General features: G+C 41.5%; 1 protein-coding gene across 1 annotated transcript in view; it reads left to right on the top strand.

Moving 5' to 3' along the window:
• Positions 1–230: 230 nt before the first annotated feature.
• The window catches only part of LOC130379048 (ankyrin-2-like), a 35,165-nt gene continuing 16,675 nt past the window's right edge, over positions 231–18,720 (top strand). Inside the window, exons 1-7 of the mRNA XM_056585629.1 lie at positions 231–373; positions 1,559–1,660; positions 12,881–12,979; positions 14,312–14,410; positions 16,121–16,231; positions 16,433–16,618; positions 17,704–17,727. Of these exons, the coding sequence (XP_056441604.1) occupies positions 239–373; positions 1,559–1,660; positions 12,881–12,979; positions 14,312–14,410; positions 16,121–16,231; positions 16,433–16,618; positions 17,704–17,727 (756 nt within the window). The 5' untranslated portion in view covers positions 231–238. The remainder of the gene's footprint in view (positions 374–1,558; positions 1,661–12,880; positions 12,980–14,311; positions 14,411–16,120; positions 16,232–16,432; positions 16,619–17,703; positions 17,728–18,720) is intronic.

Below are 18,720 nucleotides of genomic sequence, written 5' to 3'. Positions count from 1 at the left end.
AAGAATGGAAGAGACAGGATGCAGCGTTGGGGCCGTTTATGAATTGGATTTGGCAAAGAAGATATCAGCATTAATGAGCCTTAGTGCATTCCATATTAAGACATTTACCTTAAAACCATATTAAGGATCATACAAAGCAGATGTTTCGCTTTTAAAATAGCTTCAACTTGCGAGTTGGTGTTTTTTATAATAAACATTATTTTGGAATTGCTTTAGCATTGTTTTGGTTAGGGTAACCATGGGTAACTCAGTAGGTTGTAAGGCCTGTACTTTAGATAAAACACTAGCCAGCATCGGGAGTGACTTGGAATTAAACCTGGGAGGCGACCACCATGGGGCTGCTGATTCTGGATATGAAGCTTATGATGGATTGGTGAGACACAATCAGAGAGAGAGAGAGAGAGAGAGAGAGAGAGAGAGGAGAGAGAGAGAGAGAGAGGAGAGAGAGAGAGAGAGAGAGAGAGAGAGAGAGAGAGAGAGAGAGAGAGAGAGAGAGAGAGAGAGAGAGAGAGAGAGAGAGAGAGAGAGAGAGAGAGAGAGAGAGAGAGAGAGAGAGAGAGAGAACTTTGTTGTATTTCCCTACTCTGCTTGTGTGTTTGTGTGGGCATCTATTGTGCACTGTTATCCTTGACACCAAATAATGCTACAGAGGGATTCATAGTCCTGGTCGACTGCACTGACTAACTCACCAATAACTAACTCATCAATCCTTGTCCACACACAGTAAACACTAAAGCATGTACCTAATAAAACATGTCAGACCTGACCATGTGACCTTAAACATTGTGATCAATCTCTGTTGTATATACGACATAGATATGATGATATGAAACTTTTACACATGATCATTTACATTTTCTTTATCTCTTGGAATACTGAAGTATATGGAGCTGCTTCTGTGTTTATGTATGTAGGTAGGTATGTGTGTATGTGTGTGTGTATGATTTTATGTGTGTATACAATCATGTACACAAATATGTTCCCTTCAGCTGTCTCCATGGTCTGAAGTCTTCATGTGTGGTATTTAATGAGCTGAGTATTGATCTGAATGTCGATGTATCACTCGGCACCAGCTGCTGTCTTATTGATGTGTCACAGGAAATGTGTTTTCATATCACTCAGCGAGTTCAGGAGCAAGAGCAGATTACTTGTGTAATTCATATCTTCTGATTGATTCCAATACAATCATGCTTTTAAAATATGTAGATTAGAACAACATTAGTGTAATACTAAACCTCTATCAGTTATGGTTACATAATAATGTATTATTTTGTTCCAAACGAGAACAGAATATTCTGAAGCAATTTAGACTTTTGCATGTAAATCCACGAAAAAATATTTTGTCTGTTAGAAATATATATCAATGTATGTATAATATGATCAATCAATCATGCAATCAATCAATCATTTAATAAATTAATTCCTCAAACTCCTCTTCCAGCTCGACAGGTGCCAACACATGCTATGTTTGCTTGACCTGTACACAGCTAAAATAGGTGTTGGATGTTTGTGTTTTATTTAACCTTCATACCGTTGTCTTCTGTTTCTGTCCTTGCAGTCGGACAGCAACACCAGCTTTCTACGTGCTGCCAGGGCAGGGAACCTCGACAAAGTCCTGGAGTTTCTGAAAGGGGGAGTGGACATCAGCACCTGTAATCAGGTACTTCATTAGACACTATATGGAAAGACTTCCCATGTTGTCTAGTATTTTATAATGAGACGGATTGATAAACGGACAAATTCATGCATTGATCTCCGGCATACCTGGTATTCCATGAACCTATATTACTGGGGAGTCTGTTACATTGTTAGAACATGTTTGACATTTGGTTTAAAAATACCAAAACAAAGATGATAGCCAAGAAACCATGGCACAAGGGACTAACATATTTATCAGTTATGCTTCACATAAATGTGTCTCAATCTTCTCTATGGTTTCTCGATGGCCTCTAGAATTAACACATTTGTCACGGCTTGCACAGGGACCTGAACCCAAACGCAGAGATCAGAACTTAGAGTGGTGCTAAAAGGACAATTTACTTCACGGAAACATGGAGACAGAAAATAACGGGGGAAGATAGTAAAGATCTTAAACACATGGAACACAGGTGAAAATAATTACTAACTAAAACAGGGGAGAAACATGACACTAACGAGACAAGCAAAAAACTGTTGGAGCATCTCCAAGCGTTCCTCCAGGCTGCGGTGGAGACTGAGGCTACGTTTACACATGGCCGGCTATTTTAGTTTATACTAACCTGTGTATATATGCCGTCAGGACATTCCAAAACTTTAGGTGGCAGTGTAACGAGATGCTCAAGCCCACGTTAGCCAATCAGAATCCCAAATCGCACTTTTGGCGCAGGTGCAAGTTCTGGCGCATAATATGGCGTTGGTTGCCTAAAACTCAGTTCTTTTCAGTTTACATGCAAACAGGCAACCAAAGTTTTCCAAAATCTCCACTCTGGCCAGAGTCTTTTAGAAAGAAACATTTTTAGAGGCAAATTCTCTGTTTGCGTGTAAAAGAAGGGTACAAACAAAGGGAAATGTCTCAGTTATTCAAATTAACCATGTACTTGGAAACAGGGTTTGAATAGGAACAGTACTAGGCGGGTCAGGAACAGGACTAGGACGGTCAGGAACAGGGCTAGGAACGTCAGGCACTGGGCTAGGAACGTCACGAACACAACTTGTCAGCTCAGGCACAGGACTAGCCCGTTCAGGCCTGGGAACAGGGATAGGTAGCTCCCGAACAGTGGTGTATGTATGTTGTATGTGTGTGTATTTGTGTAAGAGTGTGTCTGTGAATACTAATATCTACATGCTCACATGCACACACACACATGCAAACATGCAAATTGGTAATCATTTGGATCCTTATTGATAATTTTGACAAAACAATTATCAATAATCAAAGTCTGCCCTCTGCACCCTTGTTAATTGTGTGATGACTTATTCAGAGACTCGAGCCAACGAGCATGTTCACAAGATCTTTCCTCCTCGTTCATGTTTTGTTGGGGTTGTTACTCCCGCTCTGTAGTGTTGGGAGCGTATACGGAGTGTGTGTGGTGACTCAGGGATCCTAGGCAGCCACCGCAGAACAGCCAGGCACAGGAGAATGTTGAGTGCTGTGTCACTCCTGCATTGTGCACAACACCAGTGTCAGCAAAAAGTGCACAACATGACTCCTCCGTAAACTGCCTCTGCTCTAAGCTCGCTTTCCCTCCAAGCCCCAACCAGGCAGCCACAACCCACTGTCCCAATACCCTGCCCCGGACACTCTGGGCTCGCACCTGCTGGGTTTCCTCTTTGGTTCTCTGACCAGTGTCATAAAGCTGTCTCCACCACCTACCCTACCACCCCCACCGCAACCCCCACCACCCCCACATTCCACTCACATGTTTAGTTTGGCCAACAAGCCAATTCGAATAGTAAGCTACACCAACTATCCACACAATGTAAACCTGCTGTGTTGTTGAGTTCCTGAGATAAAGTATTGTCAGATGTAGGTATGGATATATCACTGAGGGTTTTCATGTCCACATAATCAGAAATTGGGGAACTAGGAGGAACAGGTAATTGATCCTGTAACTTCTTAGCAAATTAGCTGGTTATTGTATGACCAAAAAATAAATCCCATAAAATCTAGAGATTAACCACTACATAATTGTTATATTATCTATGGTGGTGGTTCTCAAATGGGGGTACGCATACCCCCATTTGAGTACTGCAGGGGGTATTTAGAAATGTTGTCAGTTTGATCTGACCCTGGGGAGAAATTTGCCAACAGTTGCAATAAGCACAGGCTCATGTTTCTCACTAAATTGTGACTATTTGCTCCCTTTTCATGTTCATGTTTACACTGCCAAACAGAACGCACATACATTATTTATGTTAATTACATATTTTTTTCTCCCCAAAAAAATTGGTGCAAATTGTACTCAGATGGAAAAAATATCTAGTACATATCATTCTACACTAGTAGAAAAGTTTTGAGAACCACTGATCTATGGCATAGATCAGGGGTTTTCAAACTTTGAGTGTGTGTGGATCACTTTTTATAAGAATTTTCGCGGACCACCTTATAATACACATAATAAAATATGTCTACACACAGTCCTACCTGAATTACCCGCACCTCTTAATAGGTATATAAAAGCACGAAAAGTAACATAGCATCAGTACAACAGGCTTGATAAAAGAACGTTTACTGCACACAACGGCTGACGGCTATTTAATGTATTTATTTAAAGTGCCCGAGGGCATTTGAACACCAGGCTTTTATCCATAGCAATGATAATGGAATATTAAATATGTACAGTAATCACAAACGAACTGAATTGAACTGAACTGGATAAAGTCAAATATCAAATCTCCTCAAAGTTCTCAACATACAGGCTGGGAGTTTGTCCAAGTAACATATGCAAAACATTTCAGAAACGGAAGACCAAGAAACTTACTGGCAATTAAAATAATTATAGGCCCTATTTCTTCCATTTATAATTCAAAACAAATTGTTTCAGATATACACTGCCTATATATAAAGGCTATGCATGTGATGTGATCATGAACTCTGGCCCTATACACATTTAATGAAAACACAGTAGTCCTACTCCTTGTTAAAAATAATAAAAAATAAAAAAGTCATATTTATTTAGTTAATATTAATTTACAAAAACATAGGCTTTTATTAAAAACAAAAGAACAACTAGCCTAAACAAATGCTCTCCTAATGAGATGGATGATGTTGCTTTGCAGATGTTAATTTTTGTATGTCAGGTTCCAGTAATGACAGCCTCAATCTGAGATTTGGTTCATTATTAAGTCTGTTCCGATATTTTGTCTTCAACATGACCAGGGAGGAAAATCCTGATTCACAGATAGAGATGGGAATTGATAAGTATTTCACGATTCCGATTCCGAATCTGCTTATCGATCCGATTCCTTATCGATTCTCTTATTGATTCTCATTGGATGAGAAAGAAGTACAAATGTGTTTGTTTGTATTAAATCTCTTTAATATCTGATCAGAAGTGCGTCCAGTATTAGGAAATTGTACATTTTCAAATCAATTGGTCTCGACAAAAAAATATATGTTTGGCTTTTTAAGCCCAAATGCCATCATTATGTGCCATAAAACTAAAAACACAGACTGCAAACAGTCAAGTAAGAGCTTGTGCCTTTTGGAATACTAACAGTGCTCATTTGCAATCAACTTGTAACAAAATTCAACTGACATAAACAAAATGAAGTATTGATTAGACAGATATTTATTAGATGGGCCTACCTAATAAACCGTTGGATCACACAAGACCGGAAACCATAGCAACGCTGGTAAATAAACCCCAAAAAGCCCAATCCCTATGAGAGCTCCCCACGCTACGGCCATCCGGAAGCGCACAGAGCTGTTGGCCGTGATATATACAATTATAATATATTATATACTATTATATATAGAGCTCCGGGAGTCGCAAACGGCAACAATCACTTTCTCCTCCATGCTGCAGTTCACCCCGGACTGCACTGCACCGAGTTTGACGGTTGAACACTGATTGGCTGTTACGTTACGCATGTCACTCAGTTGTCACGCTGTTGAACGCTGATTGGCTGTCTACACGCAAAATTTGCGTCAAAGTTGAAATATTTAAACTCCAGCGAATTTGTCGCGGCACAAATCCTCGTGAACTCGCTCGCCTGTGCACGGAGAAAGTGTGGCGCGACAAATCAAAACTTGTTAAGCAGGCTTGCTAATGATTCCAAAGAAATCGGTTGACTCGGCACCGGTTCTGAACAAGAACCGGTTCTCGATTCCCATCCCTATTCACAGAGGTAAGTGGTTGGAAAAGGCACAAGCAGCTTCAGGGCTTTGTCGGAAAGTTTGGGGTATTCCTTGGCAACTTTCAGCCAAAGAGCAGGCAGGCATCTCTCAGAAAAGTCAATTTTCAAAGCAGTGTCACAGGACAGTTCGGCTAGGCTGTCTTGCTCTCTGGAGGTGAGGTTTGTCAGAGTGTAGTCATCATGGATGGCAAACAGATTTCTTATCCAGTTCGCTGTTGTCAGCAGCCACCGGACCTCGGTATGGAGCAGCAATTGTCTGTGCTCACTGCCCATCTCGTCGCATAAAACTGAAAACAGTCTTGAGTCAGTGAACGGGCCTTGATGAAATTGACAGTTTTCAATGCTTCAGCCAGAACAGTTTTGAGATCAGTAGGCATTCTTTTGGATGCGAGGGCCTCTCTGTGCATGCTGTGCATAGATTTTGCTTGCAGAGCAACTGCTTGCACACGTTTAGCAAGGCCGCTGTGTTGGCCTATCATCGCTGCTGCCCCGTCTGTGCTTATTCCCAAGCATCTTGGCCAATCAATTCCACGTTCAGTGATGAAACCGTTCAACATATGTTGAACGGTTGTTTACAAAAGTGAAAGTCCTCCTCTATTTCTCTGTTGTGTTCATACCTTATGTAGGCGAGCAGGTGGGCAAGGTTAGCTATATCGGTTGACTCGTCTTACTGAAGAGCAAATAACCCACTGGCTTTGATCCGCAATATTAGTTGTTTGTTCACTGATGGCCATCTCCTCAATTCTGTGCTGCACAGTGTTGTCTGACAATGGAATAAAGTCCCTTTGCCTTCTGGCTTTGTCACCCACCATTACACCCACAGTCTCTTTAATTGCTGGCAACATCACCTCCTCCCCGAGTGTATGTGGCATGCTTTTTTTCGCAATGAGTCGGGACAACCGGTACGAGTCTTCCACTGCTTTAGCACCGCCGGTAGATGTCGATTGCATTATCTTCTTGCTTGTGCGGTATACCTGGAGCTTGCTTTTAAAAAAATCGACTGGCTTGGACTTGAATTCCCGATGCTTGGTTTCCAGATGCCGGTGAAGATTTGCAGGTTTCATGCACTCATTAGCCAGTCCCTCATAGTAACAAACACAAACGGGCAATGGCTGGTCTTCGGGGCCAGTGTAGGTGAATCCTAATTCTAAGTAGCTTTTCCAGTATTTTCTTTTCACCCTCCTTTTCTTTGTTTCCTTGTGAGGAATCTGGCTTGTAGATGCCTCCGACTCACTGTCAATCTCTTTATTGTTGGTAACCTCTGACTCTTTTCTCTGCCACCCACCGATCCATCATGTGGTTCTGAGCACTGAATTACAAAGTTCCCTCCTAGCCACTACACCAAATATTCTGGAACGTTCTAATCTTTGCCTATTTTAGTAATCACATAATACCTTCAATTTAATTTAAATTGTATATCATACATACATATATTTTTGAGGAGGGCATTAACCCGGCAGGTTGCCCGCCAACTTGTCGGTTCTACTTGCTGCTGACTGAGCAGAGCGTCATCAGATAGTAGATCAATACGCGGCTTGTATTTTTTGGAATAATTTATTCTGATTGGCTGCAGGGTGTCCATTAGGGATGGGCAAAACGGTTATTTTCCGGGAATCAGTTCTTTCAGTTCCGTTCACTATCACGATTCGTTCGTTTGATTTGTTCGTTTGATTCGTTCGTTAAATCAGATTACGTCATTTGGCAGACAATCTCACAGGTGTCTGCTCCCCCCCCCCCTTTGCTTATAAGTATTGGGTACGCACACCAATTAAGGCTTTTTCACAGCCGGTCCTACAATAAGGGTACTGTTGGTGGTCGAAACGCCAGCCGTAATTGAGCTGCGCCAAGCCGCACCGAATCAAACCGCACCGTGCGGTGGAAACGAGGGGGAATAAAACAGAAACTAAAAAAAGTTTTCAGTCATGGTGCTCTCAGAAAACAAAAAAAGCTAATTTCTGTAGCATTTGCCTGTACGCGAGGTTCGACCGTTTCCATGGTAGATAAAACAATACTTTATTAAAGGATGCAATTGTGTTGCAGAACAAAATAAAAAGGAAGCGCATTAATATTTTGTTTGTTGTTTTATGTTAAAAAAAAGAATCAACGAATCAGTTCTCTTGTTTTGGAAATCAGGTCTCTTCGTTCACCTTTAGGATTTGTTCATTGTGAATGAATCGTTCGTGACCGACCCATCCCTAGTGTCCATTAATCCCTGATATATGGACACCTGCTGTCAAATTATCTGTTCAGCCTTCAAAACGAGAGCTGGTAAATTATGAAAAATGCATTAAACTGTAATCAGAAAACGTGTTTATATGCTATAGACCCAATAGTGTCTGTGGTATAAAGGTTGGGACAAATTTCAAATTATAAATATATACACTTTATGTTGAAAGTATAGACCGTCACGATTCCCATTGAAAAAAATGGTGAGGTGATTGAGAGCTGGTAAATTGTGAAAAATGAATTAAACTGTAATCAGACAACGCGGTTATATGCTATAGACCCTAGAGTATCTGTGGTATAAAGGCTGGGACTAATTTCGAATAATAAATATATACAATCCATAACGTTAGCTCTCTGGCTCATAGCAGACTAGAATACCACCCGTTGCCAAATCGTAGCTAAGGTCCGTCCTATTTACTGCAGGGTTAATCATTGTTCCAGGTATTAGACATACCCTCAGGCTTTACCAGGGAAACTAAATGATGGCATGTGTAAAACTTTATATTTGGATTGTACAACGCATGAAAATATAAATGAATGATCTTAATTTATTTTCTTTGGCAAGTGACCATGGTATAAGCGGGATAATTCCCTTCGAGGTGTCCAAAACATGTTTGATCGATCGTAATTAAAGGGGACTACTTTTTGAGGGAGATGAACTCAAACAGAGTATACGTTTAATAAGCATGCAATACGAATAAGAAAAAGCATAATTATTAAAGTATTTGAATTGTTTTATTATGTTGGCAAGCAAGAAGTAGAATAAAGGGGATAATCACCTCAAGGCTGGGCAATAAACAGTTTGAAATGCCCGGCTCGTGGGAAGGTTACCGTAAGCCGTCCATGAGCTGGGCATATCAAACTGTTTATTGCCCTGCCTCTCTGGGATTATCCCTTACTTATTTTTTCCGTTGAATAAAGTTCGGATGAGTCTCATTCTGAGAGTAGGCGGCCACCGTAGTTTGAGATGAAAAAGGTGTTTAATTATTGTTTGTGGGGATTACTGGGGAGAAATAAAACACAATATAGAACACAATGTAATAGCATTAATTTAATTATGTGACTGAACTTTAGACACATTCCTTTATACTATTAGTAAAAACAGGACTCTTAAATGATCGTGTGTTTGCTCTGCATTCAGGGATTCTTTTGCCTCCACCCTGCCACAAAATAACGTTATTGTTTACTAACGAAAAAGGGGGTCTATACTCCCCAACCCTGCCCTGTAATCTGCGGGGAAGTAGATATTGGCCTAGAAGGGTGTGTATGTGTGTTTATGTCTGTGTGTGTGTGTGTGTCTGTGTCTGTGTCTGTGTGTGTGTGTGTGTGTGTGTGTGTGTGTGTGTGTGTGTGTGTGTGTGTATTGCTATGGAATTCTGTTGCTGTGCGTCGGCAGGAAGTGGAAGTCAATCAACTTTTTATGACTGTTCAACTGGTTCTTGATTCGCTAATGGTCAGAAGGTATTAGCGCTCACATTCATCCTGGCTAATGTTTATTGTCATGGTTACTGTTTGAGCATGCTACTAGTTGGGCATACTACCCAGATGGTAATGCCACACACACACACGCACACACACACACACACACACACACACACACACACACACACACACACACACACACACACACACACACACACACACACACACACACACACACACCTCTGTAACACAAGAGCTGTGCCCTTCATAGCTGTCAGTGGTCAGGTGACCTCTTGTTTACATCAACTTTAAATATCACTCCTTGCGTAACAGCTTGTGTGTGTTTTTGTCTGCTGTCTGTGTCTGTGTATGCTTGTGTGTGTGTGTGTGTGTGTGTGTGTGTGTGTGTGTGTGTGTGTGTGTGTGTGTGTGTGTGTGTGTGTGTGTGTGTGTGTGTGTGTGTATGTGAATACTAATATTAAATACCAAAGCTAATTCCACTCATGTCACAAGACATGAGCTGCTTGTATTTTCTCACTTTCACTCTTAACCTTTAGCTTAATAAGAAGCATATCAATAGCTGCCACACACACTCTTACACACACACACACACACACACACACACACACACACACACACACACACACACACACACACACACACACACACACACACACACACACACACACACACACACACACAAACACAACACATATAGGCAAACAAACAAATTAGTAATAATGATCTGGATTCCTTATTGACAAAAACTTTACTGACATTTATGTGCAAGGAAATAAATAATAGCATGGCAATATCTACAAATATAATTATCAATAATCTAAAACGACCCTCTTCGGTCAATGAGCTTGATCACAAGATCTTTCCTTCTCATTCATGTTTTGTTGGGGTTGTTCCCCACCCTCTGTAGTGTGTGTTGGCAGTGTGTACAGAGTGTGTGGTGAGGTGACTCAGGGATCCTAGACGGCCACAGCGGAGCGGCCAGGGAGAGAATCCAGAGCCAAGCTTAGGCGACCAAGTCTCAAAGCTCACGACACATGAGAGTCCAGGGAGTTAGGAGATGAGCTGATGGGGTTGACTACAAGCCTCTTTATTTGATATCTCTAGACGAGTGGCCCTTTCTGTACATGTGTTATGTATGTGGGTATGTCGTGGTGAACACATTCTGATAGCTGATAGCTGAAGTACAATGATAGTTAAATCTATGCTAGGACACTAGCTTAACACCTAGTTGCATGTACTTTGTTACATCGTCAGAACAAAGAGGCAGCGTTCCTCTTTACTAATCCCCTCATCCTCATCCCTGGTGAGTTGTATTGCACTTTAATCTCTGTTCCCCACTGACAAACATCGCTTCAATACGTTAGCTAAATAAAAAATATATATAGATATCAAATATATATCTATATTGATGATAATCTTTTAAATGAGACTACAGTAAAGATTAGGGTAAAGAGGCCAAAGAGGCTAGCGCTCACCTGTGTGCTCATTGTCTTGGCGGTATACTGTCCTGAACCATGAAGCCAGGACATGGCCTCTGAAGCTCCTCCATTATGATCCATAACTCCTTCGATTTCAGAACTGAAAGAGATATAGAGCACATGTTGACATGAACACTGGCTCTAACTTGCTTCCTGTGTCAAAACAGGTTAGAAATTGTCAGCGTGAGACTTCAAAAAAATGGTAATTCAATCCTTTCTCAGAGCACCAAGCTGCTCCACAGAAGACTGCTGGATCATGACACAGATGAGGGATTCTGATTGTCTGATTTCTGGGATTTCAGTCCCCAGACTACCCTGTTAACAGAATGATGAACCAAACAACGTTTTATACGTGCTGTGATCGACAAAGTAGGCTGTTAATTTGAATATATTTGCCTACTGGCAGGAATATAATGGTTTTCCATGACCAGTTAAGCCATATTCTTGGTTAAACTTTAAATGTTACGACCACAAATCATGTTAATATGTGGCTGTCACTTTTTAACTGTGAATCATAGCTCGAAAGTCATGGCTGACACAGGCTATCTAGCAGAACATGCACTCCCTCTACTCTACTATGTGACACATTAAGTCTAATCTAAGGCTGTGATTAAAACAAGGCTTTTATTTTAGCCCAAAATAATGCATGCAAATTAACTAACTAGCTGACACTCACTTTATATAACTCATGATAAATCATAACTAACGTTTCTAGATATAAAGGTACAAGTCCACCATCACTCTACTTCCCGCAGTGGACAAATAGCTGTTGATCGTGGAGGACACGATCAACAGCCTACTGTTTCAATTTCACATTTCTTAATATTATCCCTATATCTACCATTATATAATAATAAAATACCTAATATTATATTATGATATAATAATACCAGAGTATTCATTTAGAATCCGAAGCTGCATAACCTTGAAACCTGATCACGACACTAACCATTTGGCATTTGTCGATTCACCCTTTGGTGAGTGTTGATGTGTGCGTGCACGTGCATAGATGTGTGTTCACATAATTATTGCGCTACTGTATGGTGTACGTGCCTGATGGGAGTGTTAGACAGAAAATGGGGTTGCAGGAGAGGGGGTGAAGGGGGTGTGGACAGGGCTTGGCTAATGCCGGGGGTGTTAGCAGTATAGCCTTGCTACTCTATTTACCTCAGTACCAGGAGACACCAGAGAGAGACTGGAGAACCAGTGAACAACAGCCAACAGCTTTTGCTGGGGGGGGAAAGGAAGAAGGAGCCAGCAACGACCCAGTCCTCTGGAAGTTTCTTGAGGATCCTCGTGAAGGCTACAAACAGGAAAGCATCACGCTTCCATTATCACACAAAGGAAAGAAAGACTTTATGAAGACCGCTGAAGGAAGAGGTGGAGGGCACGTCTAAAGGTTGAAGAAGCAAGAGGACAGAGGAGGTTTAGGTTTTGAAATCCATGCCTTAGTTGGTCCGGATTGGGAATGGAGGATGAGGAAGGAGAGGTGAAGCTCTGTTTTCCTATTGTAGCATATGATGTTGTGTTGTGTATTTTAAATTTTTTGGGCCACTCTTACTATTTGCCTTCTCAGGAACATTTACAGTATTACTAATAATGGATACTGATACTTCTGGTTACTGTCTACACTTGACTGTTGTTTCATTTTGAGTCAGAACTTCTTTTAATCGATTTATTCACATTCATTAAAAAAGATTCGACCTTTATCCACATATCTTTTAATATTTCTGTCCCTGTTTTTATTGAGTAATGTAAAGGGTATGCGTTTGATAATGCAGCTGATGCAAGCATCCAGGAAAATAAACTCAACTCAGATCCAGTTCTACATTGCGAACTCCATGAGTGCATAGCAGGTCACGTGATTTGCTCTAATGGACTTCCCTGTCTGACAGAACGGTCTGAACGCGCTCCACCTGGCCGCCAAGGAGGGCCATGAGGACCTGGTGGAGGAACTGTTGGAGAGAGGTGCGCATGTCGACTCAGCTACCAAGGTACGCCTCCGCCATCAAATGCTTTGTTCTTCATTGAATGCTTAAGAAGTCTATAAAAAAGCTGCTCATAAAGCTGCATCTATCCAATGTCGTCATCCCCCGTCCCCCTCAGTATGTAACCTGATCAGAGTGGAGAAAAGGGTGTGTATCGTATGTGGTGTGTCATGAGAGGTCACCTGATCAGGACGGTCTCCAGGCAATCATATGGTTATTGCACGCATGATATTTTTCAATACCATTGGACTGTATAGAGCTTGCATAGTTCTTTTTATATTCTGGGTTTAATGTAATTAATTAATTTGCTTATTTTTAACTTGATCATGAATGTAACTATTTAACCATGAAGAACCTCTCTCACCAGAGAGACCTGAAAGCACATTATCACAAACACATGACAGATACAGAGAAATGACATAAACAAGGACATAGGCATGGTCTTGATCTAAGGTTATAACACCACCAGAGGACCTGCGGCAAACCACTCTGCTACAGAAATGCTGCTTTATGGGTCATAGAATCTAATAAACATAGAGAGCTAGAAATTGCAAGAATGTAGAAAGCTTGAGAGAGAGAAAAGGACAGAGAGAGAGAGAATGACAGAGAAAGAGAAAGAAAGTGAGAGAGGAAAAAGAGAAAGAGAGAGAGACAGAGGAAGAGAGAGAGAAAAGGTTTTTCCCCTTTGCTGGGAATTATGGCTCCTAATTAAGAAATTATAAAATATAAAAGCATCATGAAATAGGTAAACAAAAGCCTATTGAGCAATCACATGGCTTTGACAGTCAAAGCAATGTCATTTAAAACATAACCTAATGTGGAGCAAGTGTGGAGCAGAAGTTACCATTGATTATACTCATGGTTTCAGCCAGCCGTCTTCTCTGCGGGCAAAGGCCGACAACAATCCTTCCTCCCGCACATGACACATGATCATGTTTTCAGAGAGAGAGAGAGAGAGAGAGAGAGAGAGAGAGAGAGAGAGAGAGAGAGAGAGACTGAGAGACTGAGAGACTGAGAGAGAGAGAGAGACTGAGAGAGAGAGACTGAGAGAGAGAGAGAGAGAGGGGAAGAGGGAGAGAGAGAGAGAGAGAGAGACTGAGAGACTGAGAGACTGAGAGAGAGAGAGAGACTGAGAGAGAGAGAGACTGAGAGAGAGAGAGAGAGAGAGGGGAAGAGGGAGAGAGAGACTTGTTACTTGACTCTGCATTGCTCTCATCTCTCAGCCTCACCAAAAGTTAAACTTTTTCCTTGCAGTTGATCTCCCATAACCTTGGAGTGATGGGGTTTAGCTATAATGAGCTCGGAGTGATCCTTGTTAACCATGCTTTGTCTCTACAGAAAGGAAACACTGCCCTCCACATCGCGTCATTGGCTGGACAGAAGGAAGTTGCCAGAATCTTAGTGAAGAGAGGCGGGGACGTCAACGCCCAATCACAGGTAGGCACCACCGGATCCAGAAGACAGATCCTACAGTCATATAAATTTGCCGATTTTTATTTTCTTATTTTTTTCTGCATGATTTACAGATATTTTTTTAAATTGAGACAATGTCACATTTGTTATCATCATTGTGTCATTTTCATGATGTAAATTGAGGAAGGCTTAGCCTGGAAATCCAGACCCACATCTAGAAAGCGGTAGGGTCTGGCAACGGGTAATGAAAATGGCCCAACTCGAGGGGCAGTGTCACGTTAAAATTGTACCGGGGGCGAAAATTGTACCGGCCTACGTCATCAGTTGTTGACAACCTGACAACCAATTACGTAAGGGTTGTCCGTTGCCGGGCAGGTTTCAAAAAACATACGGCTCATGTTTCCAAAGACGAAATAACATAATTCAGATAACCGATCGCTAGATAACACTTGTTTTACTTTATATTTGTATTGTATTGAATTGTTTAATCGAATTTAGCTAGTAAACTGAGTGTTTAAAGCAGGTTTCAAAAACCATTCGCGCTCATGTTGCCGAACACCAAATTACATAATACAGATAACGGATCGCTAGATAACACTTGTTTTTACTTAGATAACCGATCGCTAGATAACACTTGTTTTTACTTTATATTTGTATTGTATTGAATTTTTTAATCAAATTTAGCTAGTAAATTGAGTGTTTAAAGCAGGTTTCAAAAACCTGTCTTGTCACGCTCAATGAAGGAGTGCAATGAACGAGCATGAAAGTTTGCGAATGTTCAAGAACCTTCCTAAGTCATTCGACGCGATCGCCCGTTGCCAGGCAACATACGATCGCGTCGTCTGTTGCCAGGCAGGTTTGGAATTTGTCAACAACTGATGACGTAGGCCGGTACAATTTTGGCCCCCGGTACAATTTTAACGTGACAGCAGCACCAAGCATGCATTTTAAAATATCACTGGATAACACACAGTGGATAACACTACAAACAATCAGAAGAATACAAGGAGTGACGTATCCAGACCAGCAGAGCTAACCAATAGAAAAGACTCCTGCCGTATCCGGTCGGTAAAACAGCAACGCTTTTGGCCCGCCTATAACTGATACATCGATGTGATTGGTTAATGTTCTGGGCCAGGGGAGGCTTAGAATATACACGAGTATATTGCTCGTTCCCAGAGTGACTGAGCTGTCCTGGAGCAAATTCCAATTGTACTCTCGCGAGAACTTTGGATTACCAGGGTAGTATCGGCTCCAAATATCGGCTCAAGAAAATCAGTATCGGCTTATCTGTCATCGGCTAAGGCTGTTGAAAATAAATCGGTATCGGCCCTAAAAAAAATTATGTCGGTCGAACCCTAATATAAATTCAGTCGTATCAGGAGGCCAAATAATCTTCCTGTTTTACACACCCAAAATAGACTTTGTGCGGAACAGTTCAACTACAGTCCAACTACATCCACGCTTCCCTCCGTAAAAAATATAATTTCAATGTTTTTTGCGCGTCGCGTTACAAACATGAAGTGGAACTCGGGCTCCTTCGGCATTATAAAGTAGTGTTCTATAACATCAGGAGATGCTTATTCCATCACACATATTATGCCTGCACCTGCTTGAGTGTGTGTGTGTGTGTGTGTGTGTGTGTGCGCGTGTATGCGTGTTTGTGTGCGCGTGTGCATGTGTGTGTGTGTGTGTGTGCGTGTGTGTGCATGTGTGTGTGTGTGCCCTCTACAGAATGGCTTCACTCCGCTGTACATGGCGGCCCAGGAGAACCACCTGGAGGTGGTGCGCTACCTGCTGGAGAATGAGGGTAACCAGAGCATCGCCACAGAGGTAGGCGTGTGTGTATGTACACTATCTCCTTACACTATCTCCTCACAGCTTCCTTCAACACATCCTTTTCTTACACAATCCTTTCCCGTGGATTTTTCCTTTTACATGGACCTTCTACTCATCATTTGTTCAATTCTTTCGTTCTCTCACTCTTTCTTTCTTTCTTTTCAACGCTCCAATGCCCGTCGCCCCTCTCCCTCGTCCCCCCTCCAGGACGGCTTCACCCCGCTGGCCATCGCCCTCCAGCAGGGCCACAACTCTGTGGTCTCCCTGCTGCTGGAGCACGACACCAAGGGCAAGGTGCGGCTGCCCGCCCTGCACATCGCCGCCCGCAAGGACGACACCAAGTCAGCGGCCCTGCTGCTGCAGAACGACCACAACGCAGACGTCCAGTCCAAGGTGAGGAGGAGGAGAGGGAGGGGAGGGGAGAGGTGGGAAGGCAGGAGGAACGAGGAGTTGGAGGAGTGGGAGGAGGGGGGAGGAGGAGGATTGGAACGGAGTTGAATGAAAGTGAGATGAAATGAAAGGGTGGAGAAGAGAAAATAAAGTCTAGATTAAAGTTGATTCCGACATCAGAATGTGGGATCTGAGCATGTTGATGTTGTTAAAGCTAGTGTGGTGTTAATTGTGGGGTTATCCAAGTGAACCCTATTGTCTTTGTATCGGTGCACGCTGTTATCTTGGCTGAGTAGTGAGCTGTAGCCCGATGGACGGACTGCTTCCCTGGTGTACCTCATTAGTCAGTGCAGGGTTCGAATCGGTGAAATAAATTGAAAGCACTAGGATCACTGGATACCAAGGATAACCTTGATTCTCAGCAGGATGTAGATCTGAGATGAATGAAGGCAGAGTGGACTGGTTTGTTTTATAGAGATCCCTTTGAGCTTATGAGGCTGTCATATACAGTATATTATATGCTATTACATATTATATATTTGCACTGATATGTTCCATTGATATGATTGAAATATATGTTATTTATCTAGTTCATATAACTCATTGTCATTGTGATATATATATTATAGTAATGATGTATATCTTTCATTGTCATTGGTGAGATATGTATGTTAATCATTATTTATCTCATTGTGATAGGTGAGATATATAAGTTACTAAGTATCTATATAGTTGATATTCACTTATTTCCTGAGGAGACAGAAGAAGGTGTGAGTGGGATCTTGAGAGGAAGATGAGTGGGACAAGGTGGAGAAGGTGGGACCCATCATGGCTCCCATGTTTCCACTTATTATTACTGTTATTGTTATTGTATTGAGATAACCCTCTTGTATCATACTGCTTGTTTTGTTTTGTTTGAAACTAGCATTGTTCAGGTTGTCTTTGTGCTCAGAATGTATCAACGTGCCTTGTGATGTCATGCCTCTCCCTGATAACCAATACAAACCAACCTCCCTCCCCCAACACCCTGACTCCCCCTGCCCCTTCAACCTCACCCAACGCCTCTTTCCCTCTGCTCTACCGACCAGATGATGGTCAATAGAACCACTGAGGTACACATTCTTCTCCTCAATGTCGTTATCATACCTGACCTGATGTATGGGTTTGATTGAATGCGAGCATGTTATTCTGATAACTCAGCACTGACATTGCCTTGTGTTGACTATACAGACTTGACTGAAAGAAAAAAATATATACATATGATCTAGCTTGCATGGCTGAAAGTAGAACATAATGCAATGTAGATATAGTCTTCAGGTGAATGAAAGATTTATTATGGTTTGAATGATATGTTATGGGTTTGACGTTGTTTCCTTTCTATTTTGAGTTGAACATTATTCAGTCTTAACATCTTGAAGCCAGGTTTTCTATCGTGCTCATTGGCAATTGCTGAGAACAATTACACTTAGAAAGGTTTGTTATTTTAGCTCTGGTCTACTGTGTATTATTACGGCGTGTGTATTCATGCTGTCAGTGCTCTTCCTTTATGAAAACTGCTGTCTGCCTGACCTTTAAGTGAATTCTGTCTCCTAATTTAATTGCATCGTGTCTATCAGAATGGGAAGGTAAGCAGTGATCCAACGCTGTACTAGATATATGCGTATTAAATGTACATCATGTAGAAATGTGTTCAAATATTCACATGTGTATCTCAGTATTACATACAGATAGCACAGAGCTGCCCAATGTCTCTGCTGTATTTTAGATCATTAACTAGGAACTATTGATAAAAAACATATGGACAGAGAGTCTATTTGTCACTTTTTATCAATAAAGCGAGCATGCCCAGATGTTGGCTGTAATGTGGTTATATCATGCACGTATCTTCGTTCTGATGCTTTACTTTATTATTCTATTTTGTTCATAGAGTGATGCTGATTCTTAAACATGTTATTTGTATTGTTATTTGGCATGTGTTTAATTTTTACAGCCTTTCTTCTTCATCTGAATGCTGCATGTTATACAGCCAGTTGTCTATCTTTCTGTCTGTCTGCCTTTCGGTCTTTCTAGCTGTCTAGCTGTCTAGCTATTACTAAATATCTCTA

This window comes from Gadus chalcogrammus, chromosome 3 (genome assembly GCF_026213295.1).
Source record: "Gadus chalcogrammus isolate NIFS_2021 chromosome 3, NIFS_Gcha_1.0, whole genome shotgun sequence".
NCBI lineage: Eukaryota > Metazoa > Chordata > Actinopteri > Gadiformes > Gadidae > Gadus > Gadus chalcogrammus.
This window is presented reverse-complemented; position numbering and strand designations above follow the sequence as displayed.